Source organism: Drepanopeziza brunnea (assembly GCF_022702325.1).
Source record: "Drepanopeziza brunnea f. sp. 'multigermtubi' strain 214-2 chromosome Unknown ctg11, whole genome shotgun sequence".
NCBI classification, from domain to species: Eukaryota; Fungi; Ascomycota; class Leotiomycetes; order Helotiales; family Drepanopezizaceae; genus Drepanopeziza; species Drepanopeziza brunnea.
Window position 1 is genome coordinate 1359661 of NW_027094074.1, and position 25329 is coordinate 1384989.

General features: G+C 45.8%; 7 protein-coding genes across 7 annotated transcripts; 4 read left to right on the top strand and 3 right to left on the bottom strand.

Annotated features, from left to right (window-relative positions):
• Positions 1-8869: 8869 nt before the first annotated feature.
• L3040_006499 (uncharacterized protein) lies at positions 8870-10458 on the top strand (the record flags this gene model as incomplete). The annotated part of the gene is made up of 4 exons (XM_007290070.1): positions 8870-9280; positions 9376-9549; positions 9667-10222; positions 10376-10458. The coding sequence occupies 4 exons, from the start codon at positions 8870-8872 to the stop codon at positions 10456-10458; spliced, it is 1224 nt and encodes a 407-aa protein (XP_007290132.1).
• Positions 10459-10888: 430 nt separating this feature from the next.
• On the bottom strand, positions 10889-12124 carry L3040_006500 (uncharacterized protein; the record flags this gene model as incomplete). Its single annotated transcript, XM_007290071.2, has 5 exons — positions 10889-11379; positions 11484-11618; positions 11680-11745; positions 11794-11884; positions 11951-12124. 5 exons carry the CDS (start codon positions 12122-12124, stop codon positions 10889-10891), a joined length of 957 nt encoding a protein of 318 aa, XP_007290133.2.
• Positions 12125-12509: 385 nt separating this feature from the next.
• Positions 12510-13152, bottom strand: L3040_006501 (uncharacterized protein; the record flags this gene model as incomplete). The annotated part of the gene is made up of 3 exons (XM_007290072.2): positions 12510-12651; positions 12699-12943; positions 12997-13152. 3 exons carry the CDS (start codon positions 13150-13152, stop codon positions 12510-12512), a joined length of 543 nt encoding a protein of 180 aa, XP_007290134.1.
• Positions 13153-13342: 190 nt separating this feature from the next.
• On the top strand, positions 13343-13789 carry L3040_006502 (uncharacterized protein; the record flags this gene model as incomplete). Its single annotated transcript, XM_066154141.1, has 1 exon — positions 13343-13789. The coding sequence occupies one exon, from the start codon at positions 13343-13345 to the stop codon at positions 13787-13789; it is 447 nt and encodes a 148-aa protein (XP_066011124.1).
• A 94-nt stretch (positions 13790-13883) lies between these two features.
• On the top strand, positions 13884-15137 carry L3040_006503 (uncharacterized protein; the record flags this gene model as incomplete). The annotated part of the gene is made up of 1 exon (XM_007290073.2): positions 13884-15137. The coding sequence occupies one exon, from the start codon at positions 13884-13886 to the stop codon at positions 15135-15137; it is 1254 nt and encodes a 417-aa protein (XP_007290135.2).
• A 3194-nt stretch (positions 15138-18331) lies between these two features.
• On the top strand, positions 18332-20451 carry L3040_006504 (uncharacterized protein; the record flags this gene model as incomplete). The annotated part of the gene is made up of 3 exons (XM_007290074.2): positions 18332-18651; positions 18734-18901; positions 18972-20451. The coding sequence occupies 3 exons, from the start codon at positions 18332-18334 to the stop codon at positions 20449-20451; spliced, it is 1968 nt and encodes a 655-aa protein (XP_007290136.1).
• Positions 20452-21948: 1497 nt separating this feature from the next.
• On the bottom strand, positions 21949-25098 carry L3040_006505 (uncharacterized protein; the record flags this gene model as incomplete). Its single annotated transcript, XM_007290075.2, has 2 exons — positions 21949-22279; positions 22361-25098. 2 exons carry the CDS (start codon positions 25096-25098, stop codon positions 21949-21951), a joined length of 3069 nt encoding a protein of 1022 aa, XP_007290137.2.
• Positions 25099-25329: the final 231 nt, after the last annotated feature.

Below are 25329 nucleotides of genomic sequence, written 5' to 3' on the forward strand. Positions count from 1 at the left end.
CTCGATAGTTTTTAATATAATAATACTTTTATATATATTTACTTTTATTTTACGATCTATTTAATAAGTTTGATATTTAACAAAACATAAAGTCCGATATAATATTATCAACGGGCTAATTATTAATTTTATAAAAATCTAATTTAATAATATACTAATAAGTAATTAGCCCGTTAGTGACACTACAGAGAACTTGGTCCTCTGCCCTGGTAAATAAGAAATATTTCTTAAAGGTGAGCTTTAATTGCGACTATAATAAGCGCGGTAGCTAGTATTGTTCTAGAAAAGTGAATGCCTTTTTAAAATTTCTTGCCTTTAAGAAAACGTCGTTTATATAATATTTCAGCTTTAATAAGGATGTTTCGTTTTCGTTAAATATAAAAGAGAAAAGTAAAGGTTTTAAGTTATCAAATCCTTTATTTATTACTTTTTAAGACTTTAATATCTTTTCGAATATAATCTTTATTAATTTATTAAATATAAAGGCCGAGCTTCCTTTTTCTTAAGTTATTCGAATTGATTGCAATTAAAAGTGATTTAGTATAAAAAAGGCGTAGATATAGCGGTCGTCGAGGTAAATAAATACCGATTAGTATTCGTATTTAAAATCTATTTAAGAAAACACTTTATATTAAAAATAGTTTAAGTACTCGTAGCATTCTTTTAGCTTAATTAATATGCATTTTAAGATCTTTTCTTTTATTTTTAAGTAATCGAACGTGACTTAGAACTCACTTTTCTCGGGTTTTAATTCTTTCGACTTTTAAATTAAATTCGAATAGCTATTCTAATCACTTAGCTTTTTATTTGCAAGCATTATGCTTTTAAATATATTATTTTTTATTCTTTTCTTAATCGTTTTATATAACTATGTTAGTTTTATAAATAAGTATCGTTTCGAAACGTTATTTGCTATTAAAATAGCTTTTTTAAAAACCTTATATCGATAAGTGATAAGGTTTATATAAAAGAAATCATCGAATCTTGCGCTATTTACTTTTCGATATATGTATATCAAAACTTAAATATCTTTTAACTTATCTAATAAGATTTTATTTCTAAAAATGAGTCCGCATTTTATTGCTTACTTTTTTAATATAAAAGATCTTAAGTCTTTACGTAGTAATCTAATAACTCTTTTCTTTATCGAAAAGCTTTTTATTGCTAAGTAGACCTTATATAATTTCGACTAGATCTTTAATATATTATTCTTCGTAGTCTTAATAAATCTTAAGGCTTTAGTTTTTAAGAATAATGTTTGCAAGTCTTTTTTATCGATTTATATAAGAGTGAATTCTTTAAGTAGTGTTTAGTAGCATTGTATTAAGATTAAGGTTGAGGTTCTTTGTGTTATAAGATTATCGTTGCATTATTTAAGTTAAAAAGGTTGCTTAATAAAGGTTCTTTTAATTCGAAAATGAACTCTTTTTCGTTAAATAAATTTTACGCTATCGCTAAAGCGGCTTAAGTAATTTAGTTTTCCGAATCTTTCGAGTCGTTTAAGTTATTTAAGTCTGACTTATGTTTCGTGTTTATCGTAAAAAGATTTAATTTTAATAGTTCGAACTTCATTATTAAATTATCGAAGGATTTTTTAAATTCCTTTTTAAGCTATAAGACTAGGTTGATCCTTTTTAATAGTTCGAAGAAAAGGCATTAAATTACTACTTGCTTCTCTTTTAGCACGTTATTATCGATTATAAGCTTTTTAGCTCGAATCTTTAACTTAGCGTTTATTATATGCATTTATATTAAACTTAATAATAAGCTTAATTCTATATCCTTTACTCTTGCGTTTTCTTTAACGAAGACATCGACTTGTTTTTATATTTCTTTTACTTTTATCTCGATTGTAACGAATTTTATTAAGTCGTAGACTTTTCCGTTTGCTATACTAAAGCTAACTCTTTTATAGTTTGCTAATGCTAATGATTTAAACTTTAGATTTAGCTTTTTCGTAAGGCTAAAGGATATTAATACGATATTAAAACTTTAATTCATCGCAATCATTTTTATAAGCAATTCTATTTCAATTATCTTTTTCTTTGTTTTTATGCGTATGCATAATACTATTCTTTAAGCCTTCTTATCGAAGTGTATATATAAATAGATCTAAAATAATATCGATTTAAGGTTTGCTTAGCTCTCGGCCGCTAATATCGTTTGCGATTTCTTTTTTTTTATATTTTTTTTTATAAATAATTTCCGAAATTGTTTAAATACTTTTAATAATAGCTAAAAGAGCTTTAAGAGGTTGATAGTTATCTTAAATTTCGCCGCTAGATCGCCGTAATTTATCGATCCTTTTTTTTCACGGCTTACGATCTCTTTTAGCTATCTTAATTTCTTGCTTTTTATTTTTACTTTGTTTTTCGTAAGAGCTTTTTTCGAAGCTAGCTTTTTAGCGTTTTGCTTAACGACTTCGATAGTATCTATATCATTTGATGCTTTTATTACTTTTTGTTTCTTCTTCGATTTATTATCTGTTATTTTTATATTAATATTCGTAGCGTTCTTTTTATTTAAAATAGCCATTTTATATTTAAGATCTCCGACGCTTTTTATTTTGCATTCGGTATTAATCTTAGTAGTTTCGTCGAGTATCTTTTCTATCGAAGCTGTCTTATAGCTATTCGTGTATTATTAAAAAGATATGTTTATAATGCTTATTAATATATTTATCTTTAAAGTAAAAGCATTAAAGCTTAAGTTAAATAAAGATAGCTTTTCGCTAATGATCTTAAGATAGTGTGTTATAATCGTCTTCTTTAAGTAGCAGATTCCTTTAAAATAAGCCTTTTCTTAGTCTTAAAGTTAAGTATTAAAGCAAATTGTTTTTAAATAGCCGATTTATTTATAACTTATATATAAAAGTCTATCTTTCGATTTATTATAAATTTTCGACTTATTGATAAACTAGTTTTTAGATTCAGATGCTAATCGAAGTAATGCAAAAGGCGAGTCGTTTAAAGATAATAAGCGTAAAAGCAATTGTTATTCAATTTGTTTATTAATAATTAAGTTGCTTTAAGTCTAAGAGTTTATATACCCGCTCTAGTAGTTCGGTTTTTAGTTGTTTTTTTAATATCCACCTTATTTTTATGCTTAAAGAAGAGAAGCATTTTGCTATAAAATTATTAAGTTCTTATTTTGTTTTAATTCTAAGATACGTTAGGTTAGCTTTATAAGTTAAGCGAGCAGTCTTAAATTAAAGCTTAATAAGGCGGCGATGTATAAAGTATTTTAAAAAGATATTAAAGCTACTTGTATTAAAACTCTAATATAATGCTCGATATACTTTTGCATTCTCTCGTACATTTTAATCTTTTTTATATTCGACTTAATCTTCTTTTATGCTTTAAGTGCACTTTAAAAGAGAACGAAAGTTTCGTATGCCTTTTATAAGCAAAGCAAAAGCAAAGCATTATTAGTTAAAGCTAATATCCGAAGCTTATTGTTTATAATTCTTTTAATAAAGGCCGACGTAATAGATTTAAATATATACTTGTTCGAATCAAATTGATTCGTTATTATTAATAATGCTTCGTTTTTCTTTAGATCTCTTCTTTTAATCTTTTTTAATAGCGCGATCGTTCGTAAATAATAAAATGCGAGACTTTCTTATAGTTTTTATTATAAGTTAAAGACTTCGGCGATTACGTCTTGCTTTTTTATCAGTTCTTTATTATTAAGAAATTGCGTCTTTAGCTATTCTATTACTTTAGCTTTCTCTTTTTCTATTGCTATAATACGATTAATTATAATGTATTTTATTCTTATATTAAATTTAAACTTTTTGCTAGCTTCTTTTATTAGCAAGATTAAGATTACTTTAAAGTACGTTAAAAAAGAAAAGTTATTAAAGCTATCGACTTCGAAATCGTAATCTAGTCGGTCTAGCTATAGCTTAGCCGGCATTTTTTTATTGTAGTTTTTATAACGGTCGAACCTCGGCATCTTTAAGTTTAATATTTTATCCGTTACTTTAAGTTTAAGTGTAATAGTAATAAAAAGAAGAGTAAGATAATAGTTTTGCAATTGATTAGTTGCTTAAGTATCTTATTGTTGCCCGGTCCTTATAAAGGCATTTATATCGTAAATCTTTATGTCGATCTTAAGCACGAACTTAACATTTAATCGATCTTAAAGATTAGAAAGCGGTGATTAAGTCTTAGTGTTTAATAGTTGTAATAGTAAAGTTATTGATCTTGTTAATTATAAATATATTCGTAAGGGAAGGTTAGTGATCAGCTTATACTATGCTTATTATTCGGAAGTAAAAAGTATTAAGGCTATTAAAAGTAAACTCTTTTCTTTTAATAAAAGTATTAATAATAAGTACTAAAAGTAATAGACTTTCTTTTCGTATTTCCTTTTCGAGTTTATTAAAGAAGGTGAGCCGGAGTAAAGTTCTTTTGTTTTTTCTTTATTTATTTATTTAATTGTAAGTCGTGGTTTCTTTTATAAGTCCGTAGGTTTTAGTTAAAGTGGTTTTGGTTAAAGTGCTAATAAAGCGGTGATTTGTCGATAAACTTTTTAAAAAGAAGGGGTAGAGCTGAAGTTGTTTCTTTAATAGTTGTGTTTTTAATATATTATTTTAAGCTCTTTATTTGCGAATCAAAGGATTGCTAAATCGGTCGCTGCGTAAATCACCACTTTAATAGTAAAGGGAGGACCGTGTTGTATGGAGAGGATGATATTTCCAAGTTCTCTTTGGTAGGAGAAGTCTATGTACCTCCCTTAGCGTGCACGTGCTTCCAACAGGCCTGACAGCCTCAGGCTATCACAGTCTCCAAGCTGCACGCATATGCCCAGACTGCCATCCAGCAAGCAAATCCGGATCACGCACTTCTCAAATGCCGAACCAAGATGGGATATATCGATGTAGGACGAGACCAGCGCCCAGATCTATCATTCCGGGGAACAGCAGACGTATCTCCAACAGACAAACCCAATCGACGCACCCATAAACAAACCCAGCTGATCCAGTCTACCGCGCCGAGATGATCACCAGTCCCATATTCAAGATCACCGCAACGATTGATTCTGATAAGCCCCCCCCCCCCACACCCCCGCCTTTACGTTCGCTCTGACCTTGCTTGACCTGAGCTCAGCACGGCAGAAGGGCTCGGATCACCCACCTACCCATCAATACCGTACCGGTACCTACCTCCCCATTCAGATACTCACCGCGCATAAACAAGGTCTCCCTCCCCTCACGATACGCAGCACCGTCAAGCCCAAAACTACGCATGCAAAAACCTCGAGGCTATAAACTCAGCTGAAAAACGACACCGCCGGCACGCAAAAGTCTTTCTTTCCTTTTGAGTCTATACCAGACGCAGCATATATACTTACGAGATATCGCGCCTTCTCTCCTAACGAATTAAAGTGGAGAAGAATAGCCGAAGAAGAGCGAGCGGCTCAACCCTCAAAGAAAAAAAAAAAAAAAAAAAAAAAAGAGTGAAAGAGCGCTAGGGAATGAATGTCACCGCCGTCGCGCCGCAGCTTTTGAAAAAAAAAAAAACAAGCACACGCCACGAAAGGAAGGCACGAAAGTCTTGCGCACGTACATACGTACCGGTACGGTACAGTATACAAGTTACGCGCTCCCTACTGGCCCCCGTGCGTGCGACCTTTTATTTCCGTCTTGGAGGCAAGCTTTATATATATACTTTATACACTTTATACACTTTATACACTTTATACACTTTATACACTTTATACACTTTATACACTTTATACACTTTATACACTTTATACACTTTATACACTTTATACACTTTATACACTTTATACACTTTATACACTTTATACACTTTACTTCTTGAATCTGATTCCCTTTTCTTCTTCTCTTCTCTTTTCTTCTTCTCTTCTCTTTTCTTCTCTTCTCTTAGGTCTGTCTTTTTCTGGATATTAAGCGCATTTTTAAGTAGCACTCCCATACCGCCTTCACCAGCCGCAGCCGCCGCAGCATACACAAACCCACCAAACCTTTCCAATCTAATCCCGCCCAGAAGCATCTTCTTTTCCAACCCCGTTGCTTGCTTCTCACAAAGATGAAAAAAAAATATATATATATATTTTTTTTAAATTAAGCCATTTTTGCAGTGGAGGGGGGGGGGGGGGGGGGGTTGGTTCTACAAGTATCTAAAATCGGCAATCACCTTTTTTTTTTTTTTTTTTTTTTTCTTTTTTTTCTTTTTTTTTTCTTTTTTTTTCTTTTAAAGTGTCAGTCCCTCGAATAGGTCTTTTCGCTAGTTGCAGTCAGTCTAGAGGAGGAGAGCGGAAGTGTGGGTTTACGGTTCGGCTTTGCGCTTTGCGCTCTGCGGTTTGCGGTGTGGAATGTTTCTTTAGATTTTAACCGTTCGTTATATTTCTCTGTGGTGCGATACTGTAGATGAGTGCGTGGGTTAGTTGTGAGCGGGCTTGTGGACGCGCGGAGTTATAGGGTTTTTAACATAGGTATATATATATATCTATGTATATGTGTGTGTGTGGTTTTTTTTTTAAAAAAATTTTTTGGTGCAAACGATTTTGTCGGTTCCTCACTCACCCTCAGGCTGTAGCTATTCGGAGGGGGGGAGGGGGGTGGGAATAAGGTATAGCCCGTCCCGCAACCTTAAACCTTAAATCCACATTGGAGGATTGATTTTCTCTTACGTACTTAGTAGTAGTACGTCCCAGGCGTAGGTATTACCCCTTGAGGGTAGGGTAGCCAGGGGGTTGGTCGTGGGAACTGAACTTTGGAGGCACCCTCGAGGGGTAATACTGAGGCCTGTACCGTGGTAGTACGTCCCAGGCGTAAGTATTGCCCCCTGAGGGAAGGGTAACCAAAGGGGTTTAAAAGTGGAGAGTCCAGTACTTTCCCTCCCTTATGAATACCGGTACATATCGAAAGTATAATTTTGCAAGGGATCTTCTCAGGTCTCAAATCGATCAGCTTAGTAGTATAAGGATTCATTCAGCCTTGAAAAGTATTTTGAAGCCAGGATTTTAGTTTGTGCAAGTTGAGAGGGCTTGAAGCCATTCAGAAATCACCGCTTTACGATTTACGAAACTGAACTGGAACCGACATTTATTCATGAAAGGGGATAGGAGCACCGCTCACAAGTCCTGTGCAAGCTTATGAAAATAGTCTTACGTGACTAGATGACTCATCACTACCACAGCCCCTGGAACTTATCTTAGGTCACCGTTGGTGATAATAATAGAATCTAGATTACGTATCCTCGCTACCGTACTTGAGTGAGCTTGGAACTGACGTCATCAAGTAAATCTAGTCTTCTACTGTATGACGGCCAGGAAATCACCCGACAGCTGCGAAAAGGAACAGCTTCACTACTCGGCCAATAGACCCCGGTGAAAGGGTATAAAAATAGATTAGAAGTCTACTTTGCTATTGAGTATATAAGGGTCTTAGTCAGCTCCCGAGGTCCCTAGTAGCCAACGCCGTAGCTACCGTAACAAAAGGTTATTCGAAATTCCTATTTTTGAAAAAAAAAAGAAAAAAAAATTAGCTTAATATTTAGCAATTCATTTAAAAAGAAAGCAGGTACGTAGTAGTTTAGTTTTCGGAAAATATTTTAGCTAACGAATTAGCCGTAAAGCATGATGCGGCCCGATCTACGCTTACAAAGTTCTTTTTATTCAATACGAAGTGCTTCAACTCTCGTTCGTATTTATACTTCGATTTTCCGGCTTTTTACGTTCAAGGAAATGATTTTCGCAAAGAAGATCATGGCAAGTAAAAAGAAAATCGCATTAGCCGTATGTACCACCGTACAGGCCTAAGTATTACCCCTCGAGGGTGCTTCCAAAGTTTAGTTTCCACTTTGAACCCCCTGGTTTCCCTACCCTTCAAGGGGTAATACTTACGCCTGGGACGTAGTATTACTATGATTTTATTTCGAGTCAACGCTTTTATTTATAGCTCTTGCTTGCGATCGCGCCTTTCATAAAAACTTGAAAGAGTGATATAATTTCGAAAGCGTAATATGCGAAACTTATCGAGCTGCGGCCATCGCCCGTAAGTTGGTCGATAACGATGCAAGATAATTCTCATGTTTGAATAAAGCAATTCATTACTTTTTTGCGATCAATTTACGAACGTTATTTCTTGCTAAGCTTTGCTTACGAAAGATTGCGGAACCGATTGCGATCTAAAAGCAGTACAAGGACTATTTTTATAGTGACTTGGCTTTCAAGTTTTTTTTAAAAAACAAAGGTTTCTTCAAGTCCTTTTGAATCTCTATCGCGAGTACGGCTTTTAAAAAAAAATCCGGCCTCGCAGATTAGCAAATGACATTTGAAGAATTCAGCTTACGTATTAATATATAAGATTAAGTCCGTTACTACGCTCGATAGACCGCACGAGATCAAAGCGAAGATTTAGCCGCTCGGGCGTTAAAAATAATAGCTTAATCAAACGATCATCAACGCAGAGCTTTTACGGATATTATTGGGGCCATCGATACGGACTCGCAAACTGCCTATTTCTATCTGCAAGGTTGTACGGGGTAGCGCGGGCTACAAGAAACCTCTCATGATATTTAATGCAGGATTCGCTTCTTCTTGGCGGTTTTTCGATGCGTGTCGTCTGATCACAGCCAAGCAGATACCCAACCCCATCCTTGTCTCGTTCGTCTCATGCGCTCGTATAAATACTCGAGGGTGTTAGGGATATATTTTTGAGATTTCTCAGTGGTGCGGCTAGTCTGGGTGCGTCTGCATGCTGTTGTTGTTTTGATCTCGGCTACAGTCACTTACAGTACATAACAAGAGTAGGGCGAGGATCAAATCCTCCAGGTCATGAAGTAGGGTAGTCCCATCTGCTCACTGACTTCTCTCTCCTTTCCGCTCTTTCAAAATGCGTCTCGATCTCTCTGCCCTCGCCGTCCTGGCACTCAGCGTCACCGGCGGCGATTGCGCATGGCCAGATGGACCCCTCGTGGCTGAGGGTCGCTGGATCCACGACTCGCTCGGGAACAATGTCACCTACGCGGGTGTGAACTGGCCAGGGTCAGCTGATGTTATGATCCCCGAAGGACTACAATACAAGAGTATCGAGGCCATCGTGTCGGACATCAAGAGCCTGGGCATGAACGCGATCCGGCTCACGTTCGCCATTGAGATGGTCGACGATATTCTCGACAACGGAGGCGACGTCAAGCTCTCCGCTGCCTTCGACAAAGCCCTGGGCACTGCGAATGGTACCCTGGTGTATGAACAGGTGTTGAAGAATAACCCGAGTTTCTCGGCTAGCACCACGAGACTCCAGGTAAGAAAGAGAAAAATCACTTCCTTTCTCTTACCCACCACCTCTCTCTCTCTCTCTCTCGATAAGGGATGAAGAAGCTGATGCGAGAGGCACAGGTGTTCGATGCCGTCGCAGCGGAATGTTTGAAGCAGCAAATCTACGTCCACCTGGACAACCACATGTCGAGCGGGTACTGGTGCTGCTCAGCCGACGACGGCAACACCTGGTTCGGCGACACCCAATTCGACGTGACGAAGTGGAAGCGCGGCCTCGAATACATGGCCACCCACGTACGTCTGCCCCCCCCTCTCTCTATCCCTTTCCCTAGCTAAGCAAACCAAACCAATCCTCTCCTCTGCTCTGCATTCCCCCAAAAACCGACTGACAAATATGATGCCCAACGCTAGGGCAAATCCTGGCCAGCACTCACCAGCATCGGCATGCGCAACGAGCTGCGCAAACCGAGCAACAATGCCTCCCTGCAAGCGACATACGGCTGGCCCCTCTGGTACACGAACATGGTCTCCGCCTCGCAGACCATCCACGCCGCGAACCCTACGCCCCTCATCTTCTTCTCGGGCCTGGACTACGACACGACGCTCACGCCCGTGGTCGAGGGCACCGACCTCGGCTCCGGCGTCGTCTTCCGCAAGTCGGACTTCCCTTACGCCGACAAGATCGTGCTCGAGCTGCACAACTACGAGGGCTCCGTCGGCAGCTGCAGCACCTTGCAGGAGAACCTGGTCCGCTACGGCTTCAGCACCCTGAGCGGGACGAAGGCGAACACGCTGCCCTTGCTGCTGACCGAGTGGGGACATAACCAGATGGACAGCTCCGGCACGGGTGTGTACGCCAGCTGCTTGAGGAGCTACCTGCCGGCGCAGAAGGTCGGCTGGTTCTACTGGGTCGTGGCGGGCAGTTACTATATCCGGTCCGGGACGCAGGATTATGATGATGCGTGGGGTACGTTTTTCTTCTTCTTCTTCTTCTTCTCCTCCTCCTCCTCCTCCTTCTTATTCTCCTTCTTCCTCTTTTCTTCCTCTTTCCTTTCATTTTCAAATCCTGCATACAGTCCCGGACGGGAAACTTGGCTGACATGTTCAAATTTTCCCGCAGGCCTCTACAACCACGACTGGAGTGGGTGGCGATCAGCTTCCAACATCGCGGCAATGAAGACGGCGGTGGAGGCGACGGTTTGAATACCTAGGTAGACCCGTGTTCTGGTACCAGAGTCGGATACGCAATGGGGGAAATAAAATAAAAACCTCCGAGCATCTGTGCTGGACCATCTTACTAGAAGTTATTTAATTCCCCCGCCCCCGATGCGTGCACTTTCATTAAGATGGAAAATTGGCGCGCGTCGTCGATTCATCTGCCCTGGGTACCTATGAAAGGAAAGAAAGACGCAGTAGCCCGTTAGTTGGTTGTCTCGTGCATCTGATATTCACTTTGAGAGAATTTGCTGCACATCGCAGGTTTGTTTACTTCGGAGAACAGCCGAGAATGATTCACGTGCGAAAGTCAAGATAAGCGAGAGTTAAAGCTGTAGTTTGAATGACTGACGCTGCGAGCTAAATTGCTACCTACCACCCTAAAAACGTGTCGTTGTCCCTCCTCCGTGCGCGCAATTCATTTCTTCCTTGCTTGCCAGCTCTCGCGACCGTGGAAGCCTCGGGAGCAGGACCTACATCCGCAAGTCGGCCGGAACCAGTTCCTCAGGTCCCCACTGAACCAGCCTAACACGGCCTGGCGCCTGGCCGGATCGTCCTCTGAATCGAAGAACAGCGTGACCTCTTCACCCTTCAGGATGTCCTCCGTTGCGCACACGGAGGCCAGGATAGTATCAATCTTGTTGCTATTCCTGACCTGATCGAGCCGAGAGTTAGGCAGGCAACAGTGGCTGATCCAATTGATGCTCGTGAACAGGCTGCGCCAGTGGCCAGTGAATTTGCCGCCTACTTTGGGTCCGCAGAGAGAGTATCGGTCCCAGGCGTAGAGTGGCCAGCGATCCCGGTTTTCGCCGTAGACGTCCCTGATCCATTTTGCGACAGCGGGGGCTATTCGGTACAAGGAATTGACCTCTTTGGCGAGCCGCTTGTACAGGTCTCCAGATTCGCGCGCTGCTCAGTTCAGTACTTACTTTCCTATAACATGGGCGGGCTAAGACAGCAGGACTGGCCTGTCGGGACAATGGGGCGTGGACATGAGGACTAACTGATCTTACCAGCAGGATCCGTACCGCGCAAGAAAAGCGTAATCAAGGAGAAATCTTCCATGATCAAGGTAGCCTTGGGAATGTTGTACTGGGCACGCATTACGAATCGGGTCCCAGACCCTTGCTCAAGTTTGTACAGTTTCTCTGTTCCATCAGCACCATGCCCGCAAGCTATCCCTGGGACAGTCGACTAGATCTCGCTCACCTTCATCTGATGTTGGGAATCCCCGTGTGTCCACCGGGCCAGGGAATAGGTGTGCATTCCAATAGTCTAAAAGTATCAGTACAACGTTCCGAGCAGAGGAGATGGCATTCCTACCACCGTCTTTGGCCAGCATCTCATGGCGATTCAGGCGCTGGCCGTTGGTTTGACGTTGTCCTTGAGACGGTTCGGCAACGGCGATGGGCGGCTATTGCACACATCAGTGTCAGCCGTCCCAATTTCCCAATCTTCCAGAAGACGGAGGCCACTTTACACCAGCCTGACCCGAGCCCGGCACTCCATCTGTGCCAAGATCGCTTAAGGCTGAGACCACCCCTGGAGCTTTTGGAATACCGGTTCTATTGTCGGATACGGGTTGATGGATCTTTGGAGGTATCTCTAGGGCCGCTGCCAGGTTCATTAATTCCGCGCCCAAGTACTCGGCCATGGCGATTGTTCAATGAAGATATAACGAAAGAAAGGAAGCCGGCGAGAGAGAGGTGTTATCGAGATAGAGGTGCTATGGTGATTGTTCCATGACGATATAGCGAAAGAAATGAAGCCGCCAAAAAAGAGCTGTTATGGTAATTGTTCGATGAAGATATAACGCAAGAAACGAAGCCACCAAGAAAGAGCTGTTATAGTGGTTGCTTGATGAGATATAACGAAAGAAACAAAGCCGCCAAGAAAGAGGTGCTGACGGGCATCCTCAAAAAGAAAATGGAAAGACCTACCAAAACTTGGCATCAAAGCGCCTTCAATTTTGCAGTTAAACTCAGCTGGAAAGAACAGCCATAATAACATTTGTTTGTACAGTTTTGGTATCAACCCATCTAGCTCTGCTTCGCTGCCAACGCCTTGGCCTTCTTCTCCTCTGCATCTGAGTTTTGCTTCTCGTAATGCGCGACCAACGCATCCATATTCCTTGGTCCCTGGCCAGCCGAAACGTTGAATGGAGATCCGGTGTTGAAAATTCTACCTTCGATCAGCAATGCTACCACAGTATGCCGAATAATGCCTACTCTGGAAATCTCAGATCAACATGCTTGGTTCCTGGGGTGCTCTGGAACAGGTTGCGATCGAAAGCAGCCGCCTCTAATGCAGCGGTATGGATACTGTTCGTTCGCGTCCATCGGTCCTTGTATTCCGTGTAATAGCTTCCAATGAAGTTCGAGAAGCCTCGTGGATGACCCTGAGCATCCGGTCTTGACACGGCGTAGACTCCTAAGGAGAGGGGAACGATGGCAAGAGCGACGAAGAACTGGGTCTATATTCCTGTCAGTATGGCTTCGTCCACCTCCGAGGACTGGCTGTACTGACTCCAAGCGACTCTGTCTTGGGTCCTTCGTGGTGGTGGTGATGTCCATGATCGCCGGCCTTCTCGGGGTGTGCGGTCGAATATGGGGAAGTCCTCCGGCTCACAGCTGCAGGAAGACGCCCAGCAGATTCAACTGCCTTTCTCCTGAGTGCAAACATGGCGTTATGAATCGATTGGGCGCAGATGTAACTTACATGCGGTCGCGCTGAGCTCGACGTTGCTCCTCACCAGATCACGGGCTTAGTCAGCAGGGCGGTGAGCTATTGAGCCGAGTAAGAGAGGCTTGGCCCAAAGGCAAGACATCAATCGGAATTCATCTGGACACAAAGACGGCCACTTGTCCTCTAAATGGCTTCCGCAGCTTCGCTGTCAGCATTTACGGACTTCTTGGAGGACCAAAGTGACGAGGACAACGAATCTCTTGCCTCTCTCGAAACCGACGACGGCCAGATACACGCTCCTGAAAAGATTCTTGCGCAATTCCCTGTGAAGATCCCTTCGCCCTCCGAGGCCCTCGCCGGCGTGCCCAGTTTGATCTGGTATCTAGTCAAGTGGCAGGATTGCTCAACTTTGCGATCAAGTTGGGAACTCAGAGAGCTATTCCTTGTGTATCCCGAGGTTCTGGATTCCTGGCAGGCTGAATTACAAAGACAGGCCGAAGGTAAATCAGTGCCGTTCGATATACACGCCTTCGACAAAGCTGTGGCCGAAGCCGAGGAAGCAGAGCGACAGAGGCGAATACTGCGAAGACTGAAGCGAAAAGTCAATCGTATCCTCTCTATTGTGACTCACTGAGACGTCTTCGCGGAAAAGGGAACATTCAAAGAGGAAAAACACTCCGGAAACCGACGATCACTCCATATACCAGTATCTACGCACCATCTAAAAGATGGTTCTCCCATCCGCGCGTCGCCTTCTGGGCCTCATATTTCTCAGCCTACCCATAGTAGCGAGAGCAATTTCCTCGCCACCCTCAGAATCTCCCAAAGCAGGCTCAGATTTGATATGTTCAACTTCCGATCCAACAGACTGTTATCCACATATTTTCCAGCCGACGAAGGACTTTCAACCCGTAAGAGAAGGCCAGGATCTACCACCGGGTCTACACGTACGGATGAACATATGGTCCGGGGAGAAAGAGGCGCGGCTGAATATACCTATGGAGGGCGAGGAGGGCGCAATCGATGGAGTCCTAGAAATACCAACAGATCAACTACCAACCACCGAGCAGTCTATAGTCGTGATCCCGCAACCTGATGAGTCAGAACAAAAACCACACATTCCTAAAGACGCACCCGCTTACGAAGCCGCGGGCAAGATCCTCCCTCCTCCCCCAGCCAGTGACGAGTTCACCACCTTTCAAAAAGCCATGGCTACAATCCAGTTGGAAGGCCAAGGTTTCGATTCAGCACTCGACGATCTCCGCGAGCTATCTCACGATATCTTTTACGGTCTCGAAATCGTCAAAGACGGGCCGGTCCTCGAGCGACTGGTCTGTCTGACCCTTGGCTACGGAACTGGACAGACCTCAGCCAAGGAGAGCAGTAGAGAACACAAAGCAGCTAACATCCTGGCCTCTTCCATCCAGAACAACCCCACTGCCTTGAAGGAGGTCGCCGGGTATAGCAAAATGATCGTCTACCCCTCCTGCGGCCAAGTTGAGCATATCAAGTCCGAAATGGGAGCCGATGCAGCTCCGCCAAATTTCGTTTCCATGCTTCACAACCGCCTCGGCCGCGAGAACGATGCTGGGGCTTTGAAGGCGAAAGTCTCAGCTATCAGCGGGCTCCTCAAGGACCCTAGTATCAGAGACTCTTTCATCGTGAAGCGCGGCATGGATCTCCTGCTCACTATTTTCCTGAAGAAGGGCGAGGAGTTTGATGGTGTGCGGGTGAAGGTGGCACAGCTCGTGATGGACAACTTTCTTGACGAGGGTATGGGCGCTCAATTGGGCGTCTGGCCGAAAGGCAACGTGGCGGAGGCGAAGGTGTGTGAGAGTACAGAGCGCATGTTGGATGATGGATGCTGGGAGCATCATGTGAGCGCTCATGAGAAGCAGGTTTGGGGACGGGAATTCCTGGAGGCGCTGAAGGGTGGGAGGGCCAGAGCTGGTGGTAGTAAGGCGAGCAAGGGGGAGTTGTGAGAGTTGCAGTTAGTTCGGGCGAACTCAATAACTGCCGCACTTGACGTGCCCGACTACTTACTTCATCAACGTAATGTGTCGCTTTCGGAATCTCTTGGCCGTGTGTATCTAGCTATCTATAATCTGTATCTCAAGCCTATGATCCCATCGTCCTTCCTATTTACCCTTACCCCTTGATATCTAGAACTTCAAGGATTCGGGAAATCAACTGAAAGGTGAAGTTCTGCGAGCAGCAAGCGCAGGGCGGCCTATCAGAGAGAAAGCCGCGCCGGGCCGGCATGCCGTAATGCTTATTTAAACATATGTACGAAGTATAGGTATGCAGCCTAGCCACGAGGAGGGAGACTTGCCTCTCGCCTAGATTCCCATTGACTGAGTGACAGAGTTTTGCTGATCGGGAATGGGAAATGCGGAAAAGATAAGGAAGAAGAAATAAAGGTAAAACCCCAAATTCTAATTCTTCGTCGCAGCTAACGAGTACGAGTAAGTACTGTATATAAGAGTTTCCCGTCCGGGGTTGGATAACCAGGTAGGTAAGCAGGTACCTAGGTAGGTAGGTAGGGAAGCAATATGCCCTGTGCGTTTCCTTGTCCTTTGCTTGTATTTGTGCGCCCAGCATATCCGTTCCCATATAGGTATCGGAAATCGTCATAGATGCAACAATTTAAGCCCTGCCAAATTTTCAAATCAATCTTTGTCCTCAAGACAAGCCTTGCTTGCATTCCGAGATATCGGTTTTTGTCTTCCAGGATACGTGGATCCATCCTTTCTGACATCATATTTTCAATTGCACCAGGGGGAGGGGGGAGAGCGGGTCCAAAATAGATGCCGAAGAAAAAGGAAAGAATAATTGATAGACCGACAAGCCGCTTACCAAGATCATTAGTTGATTTCCAGGCTTGGAGTTTTGAGTACTCCGGAGTGCCTTCCTAAAGAGAAAAAGGGGTTGGATGATCCTCTTGTCTCCTGCCCTCTCTTCCCATTTGACCTTTCTCATGGGCATATCTGTCTGTCTGTCTGTCTGTCTGTCTGTCTGTCTGTCTGTCTGTCGACCATCTGACGAAGGCCCAGGAAGGAACGCATGGGCCAGCTTGAATTGGCACGTCGTCAAGCACAGGAGAATCCGGATCTGTGGCGGCTGTGGCGGCGTCGGGGTCGTTCGGCAAGCTTTTCAGTATGGCGTTCGAGACCACACGCGGATGCAGACGTCATGCGGCAGGGGATCGGGTCTGGACCCTGGGTCTGGGGTCCTCGACAGCTGCTGAATGGAGATGGAGGACGGAAGATTCAAGCTGCTAGGACCGGAATGGAAGAGATGAATGTGAATGGGCAGCGATGCATGGCATGGCTGGGGGCGGAGGTTTCGGTGGTGGCTCCGTAGAGGCAGCGGAAGACGGGAGGGGATGGGGATGGGATGGGATGGGAGGGGAGGGGAGGGTAGGGGGAGGGGATGGGATTCATATGTGTACGAACGGAGGATTGTTCCGTCGGCTTATCTTTTATCCATTCTCGCGAAGGGCCTTAGTCGGGCAGTCATGTGACTCGTTTGACTAACGGATGCACGTACGAAGCATCATGGCTGGAAACATCAGCAAAGGCCGTCTCGAAGATGTGGTCGGTGATGGTGATGGTGATACCTAGTGCACCAATCAAATACCTCTTGTGGAGGAGGTATTGTGGAGAAGGGGGTCGATGGCCCAGTACATCCACCGGTATATCCAATTCATCTACGGAGTTGCCGGGACCAGAGTTATGTCACCCGGCAGAATCGCAGAGATTCTGCAGGCGGTGAGACACGTGACGATGGTCCCGGCACCTCCGTACGGCCCGTGCGGGTGGTCGGTGGTCGGTGGTCGGTGGTCGGTGGTCGGTGGTCCAGCGTGGCGGTGGAGTGGAGTAGGTACCTAGGCCAACCCGTCCGCACACGTTCCGGAACGATTGGCTGCGAACGGCCGTGGGGACGACAATCGGATTCGTTTCATCCATTGATGTGGTGCGATGCCGACCTCGTGGTTGATTCTCGACTCTTGAGAGGTACTGGAGGTAATGGGATCCGGGTGGGATGGGGGGGGGGCCGAGGAGTGGAATGCCACGTCTGGTGTTCGAGGCCTTGAGGCTTTAGGGCTTTGGGGCTTTGGGGCGTAGGGCTCTGAGGCTTTTCGAGGCTTTGAGGCTTTTGCGGCCTGTACTATAACGAAGGATGTCGGTATGGACAATGGATGCCGATCTTGGGTTGTTTTGACTCTGGGGGAAAGCTTCGCTGTCAGTTGACCGCTTGTCTACGGTAGGGTGCGGCAATTTGGGGGTTGATGGTTGTTAGTGGTTATGGTTATCGGTATTAGGTATTAGGTATTACTATTTATTATCCTTACTCTATTGTGATCCTGACTACCTACCGGTATTCTCTGATCATCATTGACATTACCCTATGAGAAGCAATCGTCAGTGCGTGATGGATCCGAACGAGGCCCCCCTGCGAGAATAGTTTGAAGAAGCTGAAGTAGGTTTGATATACTCTGTAGGTACTAGTACTACGTACTACGTACGTAGTAGGTTGTAGAACTCCTACCTCTTATCAACATCAGTCACAGGATTGCCTACTACTACTAAATTCTCCGGCCTTGGCCTTGGCCCTGGAACTGGCCTTAGTCTCGGCACTGGGCCCCGGTCATATTTGGATCTTTTCACTTTATATCTTTTCACTGTATATCTTTTCACTTGACGCCTCTCCATCTTGCATCTTGCATCTTGCATCTTTGCATCTTTGCATCTTTGCATCTTTGCATCTTTGCATCTTTGCATCTTTGCATCTTTGCATCTTTGCATCTTGTTCTACTAATTCACTTCCTCACTCCCCCAGTCCGCTCACTCACCAAACGAGGTCACTCGTACTCGCCGTCACCTACACAGCTACCTACTCACGCATTCACTCACGCGTTCCCTCATCCATCTTTTCATTCATGCCCTCGACTCGCCACGATACTTAGACCTTCCAACGCCAATAACAGGAATGGGGCTTTTGAGGACACTATTCCACACCGCATTAACCTCCTCAACACTTTACTACTCGACATACTAGCAGCACGCCTGCCATCTGTCGGTCCCTTATATATCATCTCCCTCGATTTACTCCTCCCCCCCCCCTCTTGACTCGAGTTCGACCTCAATTTCAATTTCAACTTCAAGTCCACAACATGTCCGATCCTCCTCAGCCCCCGACCATCTACGGTCAAGTCGCCCCTCCTGATAGCTCAGCGACTGCTCAGGAAAAGGTCCGCGAGATGGAACTTTTCCACGACCTCCTCCACCCCGATGATCTCTACACCCCAGAAGGCATCTACTGGGCCGATCTCCCAGCCTTGAAGCAAATCAGATTCGTCAACAAAGCCAGCAATGCCGAGGCTAAGAAAGAGTTTTTCTCCTTCCTTTCCATGGCGAAAAAAGACCCTCTCTCTCCTGTGGCCTGGTACCTCAAGAACGCCGTTCTGCCTGGTGCCGGATTGGGCCTCGAAGGGTATGTGCTTACCTACCCTATCCTATCCTATCCACACATCACATGACCGAACGCTGACTTTCATCTCTTCCTACCTACCTAGATATGTTCTCTTCTCCATTGGCAATCTGACGCCACTGTTCCAAGCCGTCTGGCCAACTTGCTGGGAAACCTTCGAGGTTTGCAGCCAGTCGTGGGTTGATGCCGTTCAATACCTGGAAATTGTCGGCATCATTGTTGGCCAGATTCTTATAGGTTACACTGGTGACAGGTAGGATTCGCCCGTTGATTCCATCAGACCGCTCTCGTTTCTGACACCCTTCCGCTTTTCCCCCCCACAGCATCGGTCGAAGATTCGGACTTATTCAAGATGCCGCCATTATGTTTCTCGGTCTTCTCTGGCTCACTGCGTCCTGGGGCCTCAATCTGAACGGATGGGTCATCTGTTACGGATGGGCCCTCTTCTTCTACGGTATCGGTGTTGGTGGGGAGTATCCCATGACGGCGACCGCCGCTATGGAGAATGCCACTGGCTCGGGTCGGGTCTCAACCAAAGAGGATCGTCTTCACCGTGGGCGCAAAGTCACCACGGCTTTCTTGATGCAAGGTTGGGGCCAATTCTTCAATCAGGTCGTTCTGATCGTCCTACTCCTCATCTTTCATCACAGCGCGAACCCTCCCTACTCTTTCGTCTCAGTACAGTGGACGTTCCGTGTCTCTTTCGCGATCCCAGCTGTCGGCACCCTGTGGCTCGTCTACTATCGTACCTACAAGATGCCTCTGGCTTCCAAGGCTCTGAACGAGGCAAAGCAGAAGGCCAAGGTCACCGGATACGACGTCCAATCGTTAAAACTCACCCTCAAATACTTCTGGCCGCGTCTCGTTGCCACTGCCGGAGCCTGGTTCTGCAACGACGTCTTCTTTTACGGAAACAAGCTTTTCCAATCCCAATTCATCAAGGTCATCTCTCCAAGCTCCGCCGCGTCGGGGAATGTCATGACTGGTTGGCTATGGAATCTGGTCAACGTTGGTGTCTCGCTCGCAGGGTATTATCTGGCCTCCTTCCTCATCGACCACAAGCTCTACGGACGAAAGATGATGCAACAAGTCGGTTTCTTCATGGACTTCATCTTCTTCGTCATCCCGGCCTTCCACTTCAAATACTACACCTCCATCGACGGTATCAAGATGTTTCAGGCCATGTACTTCCTGTCGTCCTTCTTCAACCAATTCGGCCCCAACAGCGTCAGCTTCCTCGTCGCTGCCGAGGTCTACCCCACTCCGGTGCGTGCTACAGCTCACGGTGTGTCGGCTGCTGTTGGCAAAACCGGTGCTCTCCTCGCTGCAGTGCTCTACAACTACATCGACACACAGACCAAGTTCTACTTCGTCCCATGGTTCGGTCTGGTCGGCATGCTTCTGACCTACATCTTCCTCCCGGACACCACCGGTCTCGATCTCAAAGAGCAAGAGCGCAGATGGGCCTACCTGCGAGACGGCCGAGATAGCGAGTATCACGGAATCGCTGTCCACCCCAAGCATCTCTCGGTGTATGAGCGCATGACGGGCGTGGGCAAGCACTACGATCCCGTGCTCGACAAAGCCAACAAGATTCAGGACATGCGCAAAGACTGGGCGCGGCGGGAATCCGAGAAGCAGTCGCGCGAGGACGGCGGCGCAGGCATGGGCGGTGACGAGTACAGTAACGAGATACACCGCTACTTCAGGAGTACGATGCCGACGTCCTGTCAACCCGGTGTCAAGCGGCAAGAAACATCCGACGAGGAGACAAACGAGAAGTCGAAGACGCCTTATGCATAGATTCTGATCATTTTTTTTATTTGACGAAGGTGTCTGGTTTCTGTAATTTGGTAGCCGCCCATCATGTAGACACGGGGGCGGCGGAGTTTGGGCGTTGATAAGGAGGATGGGTAAAAAGATCGATTCGATCAGAGCCGCATGCGATTGAGCTCTCTGGCTGTACTCGGATGTCGACTCACCGAGATGAGATTGACGGAAGGAGAGGGATTGATTTCACCTCTCTTGGTCCTTTTTTTTTTTCCTTTCTTCTTTTCCCCATTATGTTTTCTTTTTTTTTTTTCTCCTCTTGCTGAAGATGGTACTCTGCGAGAGCAAGCCGGTTATTTATAAAATATGCATATATATATAAATATATATATATCTATATCTATATATATCTATATCCCTCACCGAAACGCAACCCAACCAAATCAAAATAATTCGTTCAGCAAACCGACAAACAAGTATGGGCCATCCAGTGTCAATCAAATAGCTACCACGAGGATCAATATTCAAGGACCAAAAAAAAATAATCTCGCTTGGCTAAGGTATCGTCTCCCACGTTGACGGTGCCAAGACGACCAGGGCGGTTCAGGTCCGGAAGGTTTCCCGTGTGCGGAAAGTTTAGGTGGGTTGCAAAGATTATATGTTACATACTGTTACATACTGTATTACATATTACATATTGGACAGTAGTGATGATCAGCCGGCGAAAAGTCGCCAGTGGTGCTTGCTTGCTTGCTCGTTTGCTTGCTTGCTTGCTTTCTTGCTCGTTCGCTTGCTCGCTCGCTTGCTCGGCACGGAAAGGGAAAGAGAGACTGCGAGGAAACGGGGCGTTGGTGAGAAACGGACATTGACGAGAAAACGGACATTGACGAGAGTAAGTAGAGGCGTGGCGGTGGGTGGGGGTGGCGAAAGAAAGAAAGAAAGAAAGAAAGTGAAGTAAAGGGAATGGAAAACGGAAAACGGTAAACGGTAAACAGTAAATGGAAAACGGAAAAGTGGAGCAAGTTGGGAGATGAAAGACTGAAAAAAAAAAAAAAAAAAAAAAAAAAAAAAAAAAAAGAAAAAAAAAAGAAAAAAAAAGAAAAAAAAAAAAAAAAAAAAAAAAAAAAAAGAAAAAAAAAAAAAAAAAAAAAGAAGAAAAAAAAGAAGGGAGCCCAGGGAGGCCCGAAGTCGTTGGTTAGTATTAGTACTAGTGATAGTAATAGTAATACTACTACTTACTGGCTGGTTATTTATTCGGCGGGTAGGGAAAACGAGGCGAGAGACTTGCTTGCTTACTCACTCACTCACTCACTTTAGGACTGACTCTGTACCGTACCGTCAAGTTTGAAATTTACAACAGGAAGCGAAATGCGCAAAAAGAGTAGAGACGCGTTTCCCCCTTGCAACCTCAGTACTATCATCGTCGGTTACCTTGAATTAAATTGTACAAATACCCCGACCGGCCAGGTCGGTAATTTTTCGAATTATTATTTGAGGTAACCGATGATTATCTATACGACGGTCTACTTACTACCACTTGATCTCTCTCTTCCCCTCTCCCCCCTCCCCCACCTTCACAACCCCGTTCTTCTTCCTCTCCGCCATCCACCTCTCAATCCACCCCTTCATCTTGGCCCGTCCCGGCGCGCTCCCCACGTTCACGGTCGGCACTACCTTCTCGATGCGCAACGCACACACAAACATCGTGAGCTCGCGGAAACTCGAGTGTTCGGAGTACGGGACGCCGAAACAGGAAGCTTCGCGCGTGCTCCCGCGCTGGGGGACGAGTTCGGACATGGAGAAGGAGGAATGCCAACTGGGAGAGTGGAGGATGGTTGAGATGGAGGGGGAGGCTATAAAGCTAGTGGGCGGGTTAGATTTGCGTATGAATTTCAAAGTACGAGGAGAGGAATTGGAGAAAAGGGGAAAAGGGGTGACCTACCGAGAAACAGGGGGCCGATAGTTCCACCCACTCGGTCTAAAGCCCACGATGCGACTGAAATGCGGCTTATATGTGTTCAAGTAATCCTGCAGCGTCTCCGGCCGAATCTCCATCAACATCTGCATGTGAATCTGCGCTTCCTTTGGATCGGTGGTCATGCGCGACATCAGCTCCTCGTCTTCCAGCGCCCTGCATATCTTCATCTTGCCGGGCGGGGCCCAGATCTTGCAGTCGAGTGCGCGAGCAATACCCATACAGATGCGCTCTTTACCAATGCTATAGGTACCACACACTACCAGCAGCCTGCCGCGCGCTTTTGCGTCTTTGGAAGACAGAGACATGGCTAAGCTGTCGTCTTCAGCTTTGATGGTAGAGTTCTTGACGAATTTAGTCATGCCAGCCCCGGCACGCTCGCGCTTGACCACTTCCCAGGCGTCGGTCTCTTCGGCGCGCTCCTTCTTGAGGGACACGCACATGTCTGCGCAGGCTTTGATGACTTCTTCTTGAGAGGGAAAGGAGTACTTGGGGTTGAGGTAGGTAGTATCGAGGTAGCAGACGTCGATCTTTTGCTGTTTCGTCTTACCAGTGATGGAATCGACAACGTCTGGCATGAGGAGAGGGTGAGCGAGGTGTGCTGGGCAGGCACGGAAGTCGCCACAGTGGAGGATTCGTTGGGTCTTTGGATTGGCTCCTTTGCCGATGACTTTCTCAAACAGGAAGAGGGAGCTGCCTGGGCAATGATTCGCGGGAATCATAGTGATAGCCACTCCTTGAGTTCCTGGGATCTCGAAGCGATCTTCGAAGTCGAGAGCAACCACGTATTTTGGGTCAACTCGAAGTTGTTGCTTGACAAGATTCGCAGTCACTTTACTACAGTAAATAGGGCCATGACACCATGTAGACGTGAGCCCAATGTAGTGATCGCTATGAAAATGACTCAGAAAGTAGGCATTGCACCCTTGTACAGCACCATATCTGAAAGCATCTACGCAGATGAAGAATCCAGGCATGATCTTGTAAAAGGGGCAGGTCCTTTCGTAAGCCGGCTTTCCTCTGGATTTAGTCTCCGCAGCTGCAGCGTTCGCCCAAGCTGCATCTTCAGCATGGCCCGACATAAGCTTCGAGAAGGCCGAGGAGGCGGTTGCTGCTGCTGTAGGGGCGACTTCAAAGGGGTTTGCCTGCCCTGGTCTGGCTATTGCTGCTTTTCGGGCAAAACGATTTGCTCCTGCAGGGATCGACTTTGCTGCTCTACTCGGCTCTGGCTTTTTGGGAGATTGAATCTGCTCTGGTAAGGGAATGGGATTACCATCGAGACATCCGTTGACATGCCTCGTGGCATCATCTGGACTGATGCCATCCAGACTCGCTTCACAAATTGGACAATTCGCAGTCATTCCCTCTACCGACTGCCCAAACTCAAGGACATGGTCGAAGCCACTGAACGGCTCTTCGTCTTCGCCCAGATCCTCTTCTTTACGAATCTCGTCAGCCTCCAGCCTAGCCTGCTCCTCCATCCACTTCCTCTCGACAGCCTCCTCTCCATCGCCAAACTCATCATCAATATCTTCGTGGAAATCTTCAAAATCCTCGAACTTCTCCCATTCATCCACGCTGGTGTTCTCCTTCTTTAGCGAAGGCACAGACGCATTTTTTTTCGCCTTAGTACCTGCGCTTTCTTTCTTTAGAGCAGGTACTGCAGGATCCTTTCCCTTCTTGGTCTTCTTCTTGGTCTTCTTCTTCGTTTTTTTGCTTCCCCCTCCATATGACGACACTTCACTATCATCCGGAGTCTCGGGAGGCGGCGTGTTCGGCTGCATCTGCTCCCATTTCGCTTGTGCCTCCTTAACATCAATCTTCGGCTTGGACTTTGACACTTTGATCGGAACAACCTTTGCTACAACCGGGACGATAGTTTTGTTCGTCCGTACCGCTTCCCGGGAACCCGGCTTCGTCTCGACCAGTTCGTTTATGACTCCCGGCTGATTTGAAACCACAGCATCTAGCTCCATCCTCTCGGCAGCCACAGTTTCCTGTTGAATATACTCATTCTTCTCCTCAAACTCACCATCGCTTTCTGAGTCCGACAGAAATGGACCTTTCCTCTTCCTTGGCTTCGGCTTTGATTTGTCCTTCTTCTCAATAGACTTCATCTCAGGCGGCGGCGGCGTACACCTACTCTTTACTCTCTCCTCCCCAACCTTCGTATCCGGGCTCCCCACCACCCAGTCCCCATAATTACCCGTTGCCCCTCCCATACCATCCCCCGAAATCTTCCTCTTCTTCACCGGGCCCCCAGACTCATTGAACCTGTCCTCCCCATCTCCATAAAGATCCTCAAAATCCTCTTCAGCGTCCAGGCTCCGAGTCTTCGGCAACGCCTTGATGTTTGCCACCATACTCCCCGCCGCCAAGAAGATACTCTCATCCTGCAGCGGCCCATCGACTTTCTTGAAAAAGTTCAGGATACTGGCGTTCGGCTTGCCCTGCTTTTCAGCGAATGATTTCTTGGTGCTCGTGGCTAGTTTTCCGGCACTCTGTTTAGTGCTCGTGGCAGGCGCATTGGTCTTGGTATTGGGGCGTGGAGTGAGCGGTTTTGTCGAGGATTTGCGCGAAGCCATGGTGTTGGTTGTGAGAGGGGTGGTGGTGGTGTTGGGTGGCGTGGGGGCTCTGCCGGTTGACGGCTTGAGGGGCGTTGATGTAGGATCGACGAGAGTATTTTCGCGGGGTTTGCGGAACATGGTATATCGACGGATGTTGCAGGTACCACCGAGTGATCGTGGTAAAAATTCGTGGCATTGAGTATGAAATTTCTCGGTGGGGTTGACGCGCAGATGGATTCAAGAACGACGCGGCCACGCTGGCACGAGACCATGCTAGCGGCTCGGCGATCCCTTGTCATTCATTCGCTCATGGATGGAAAGGGACTCGAATAATCGTCGGCTCGCTTAGTTGGGCCTCCATTCATCTTT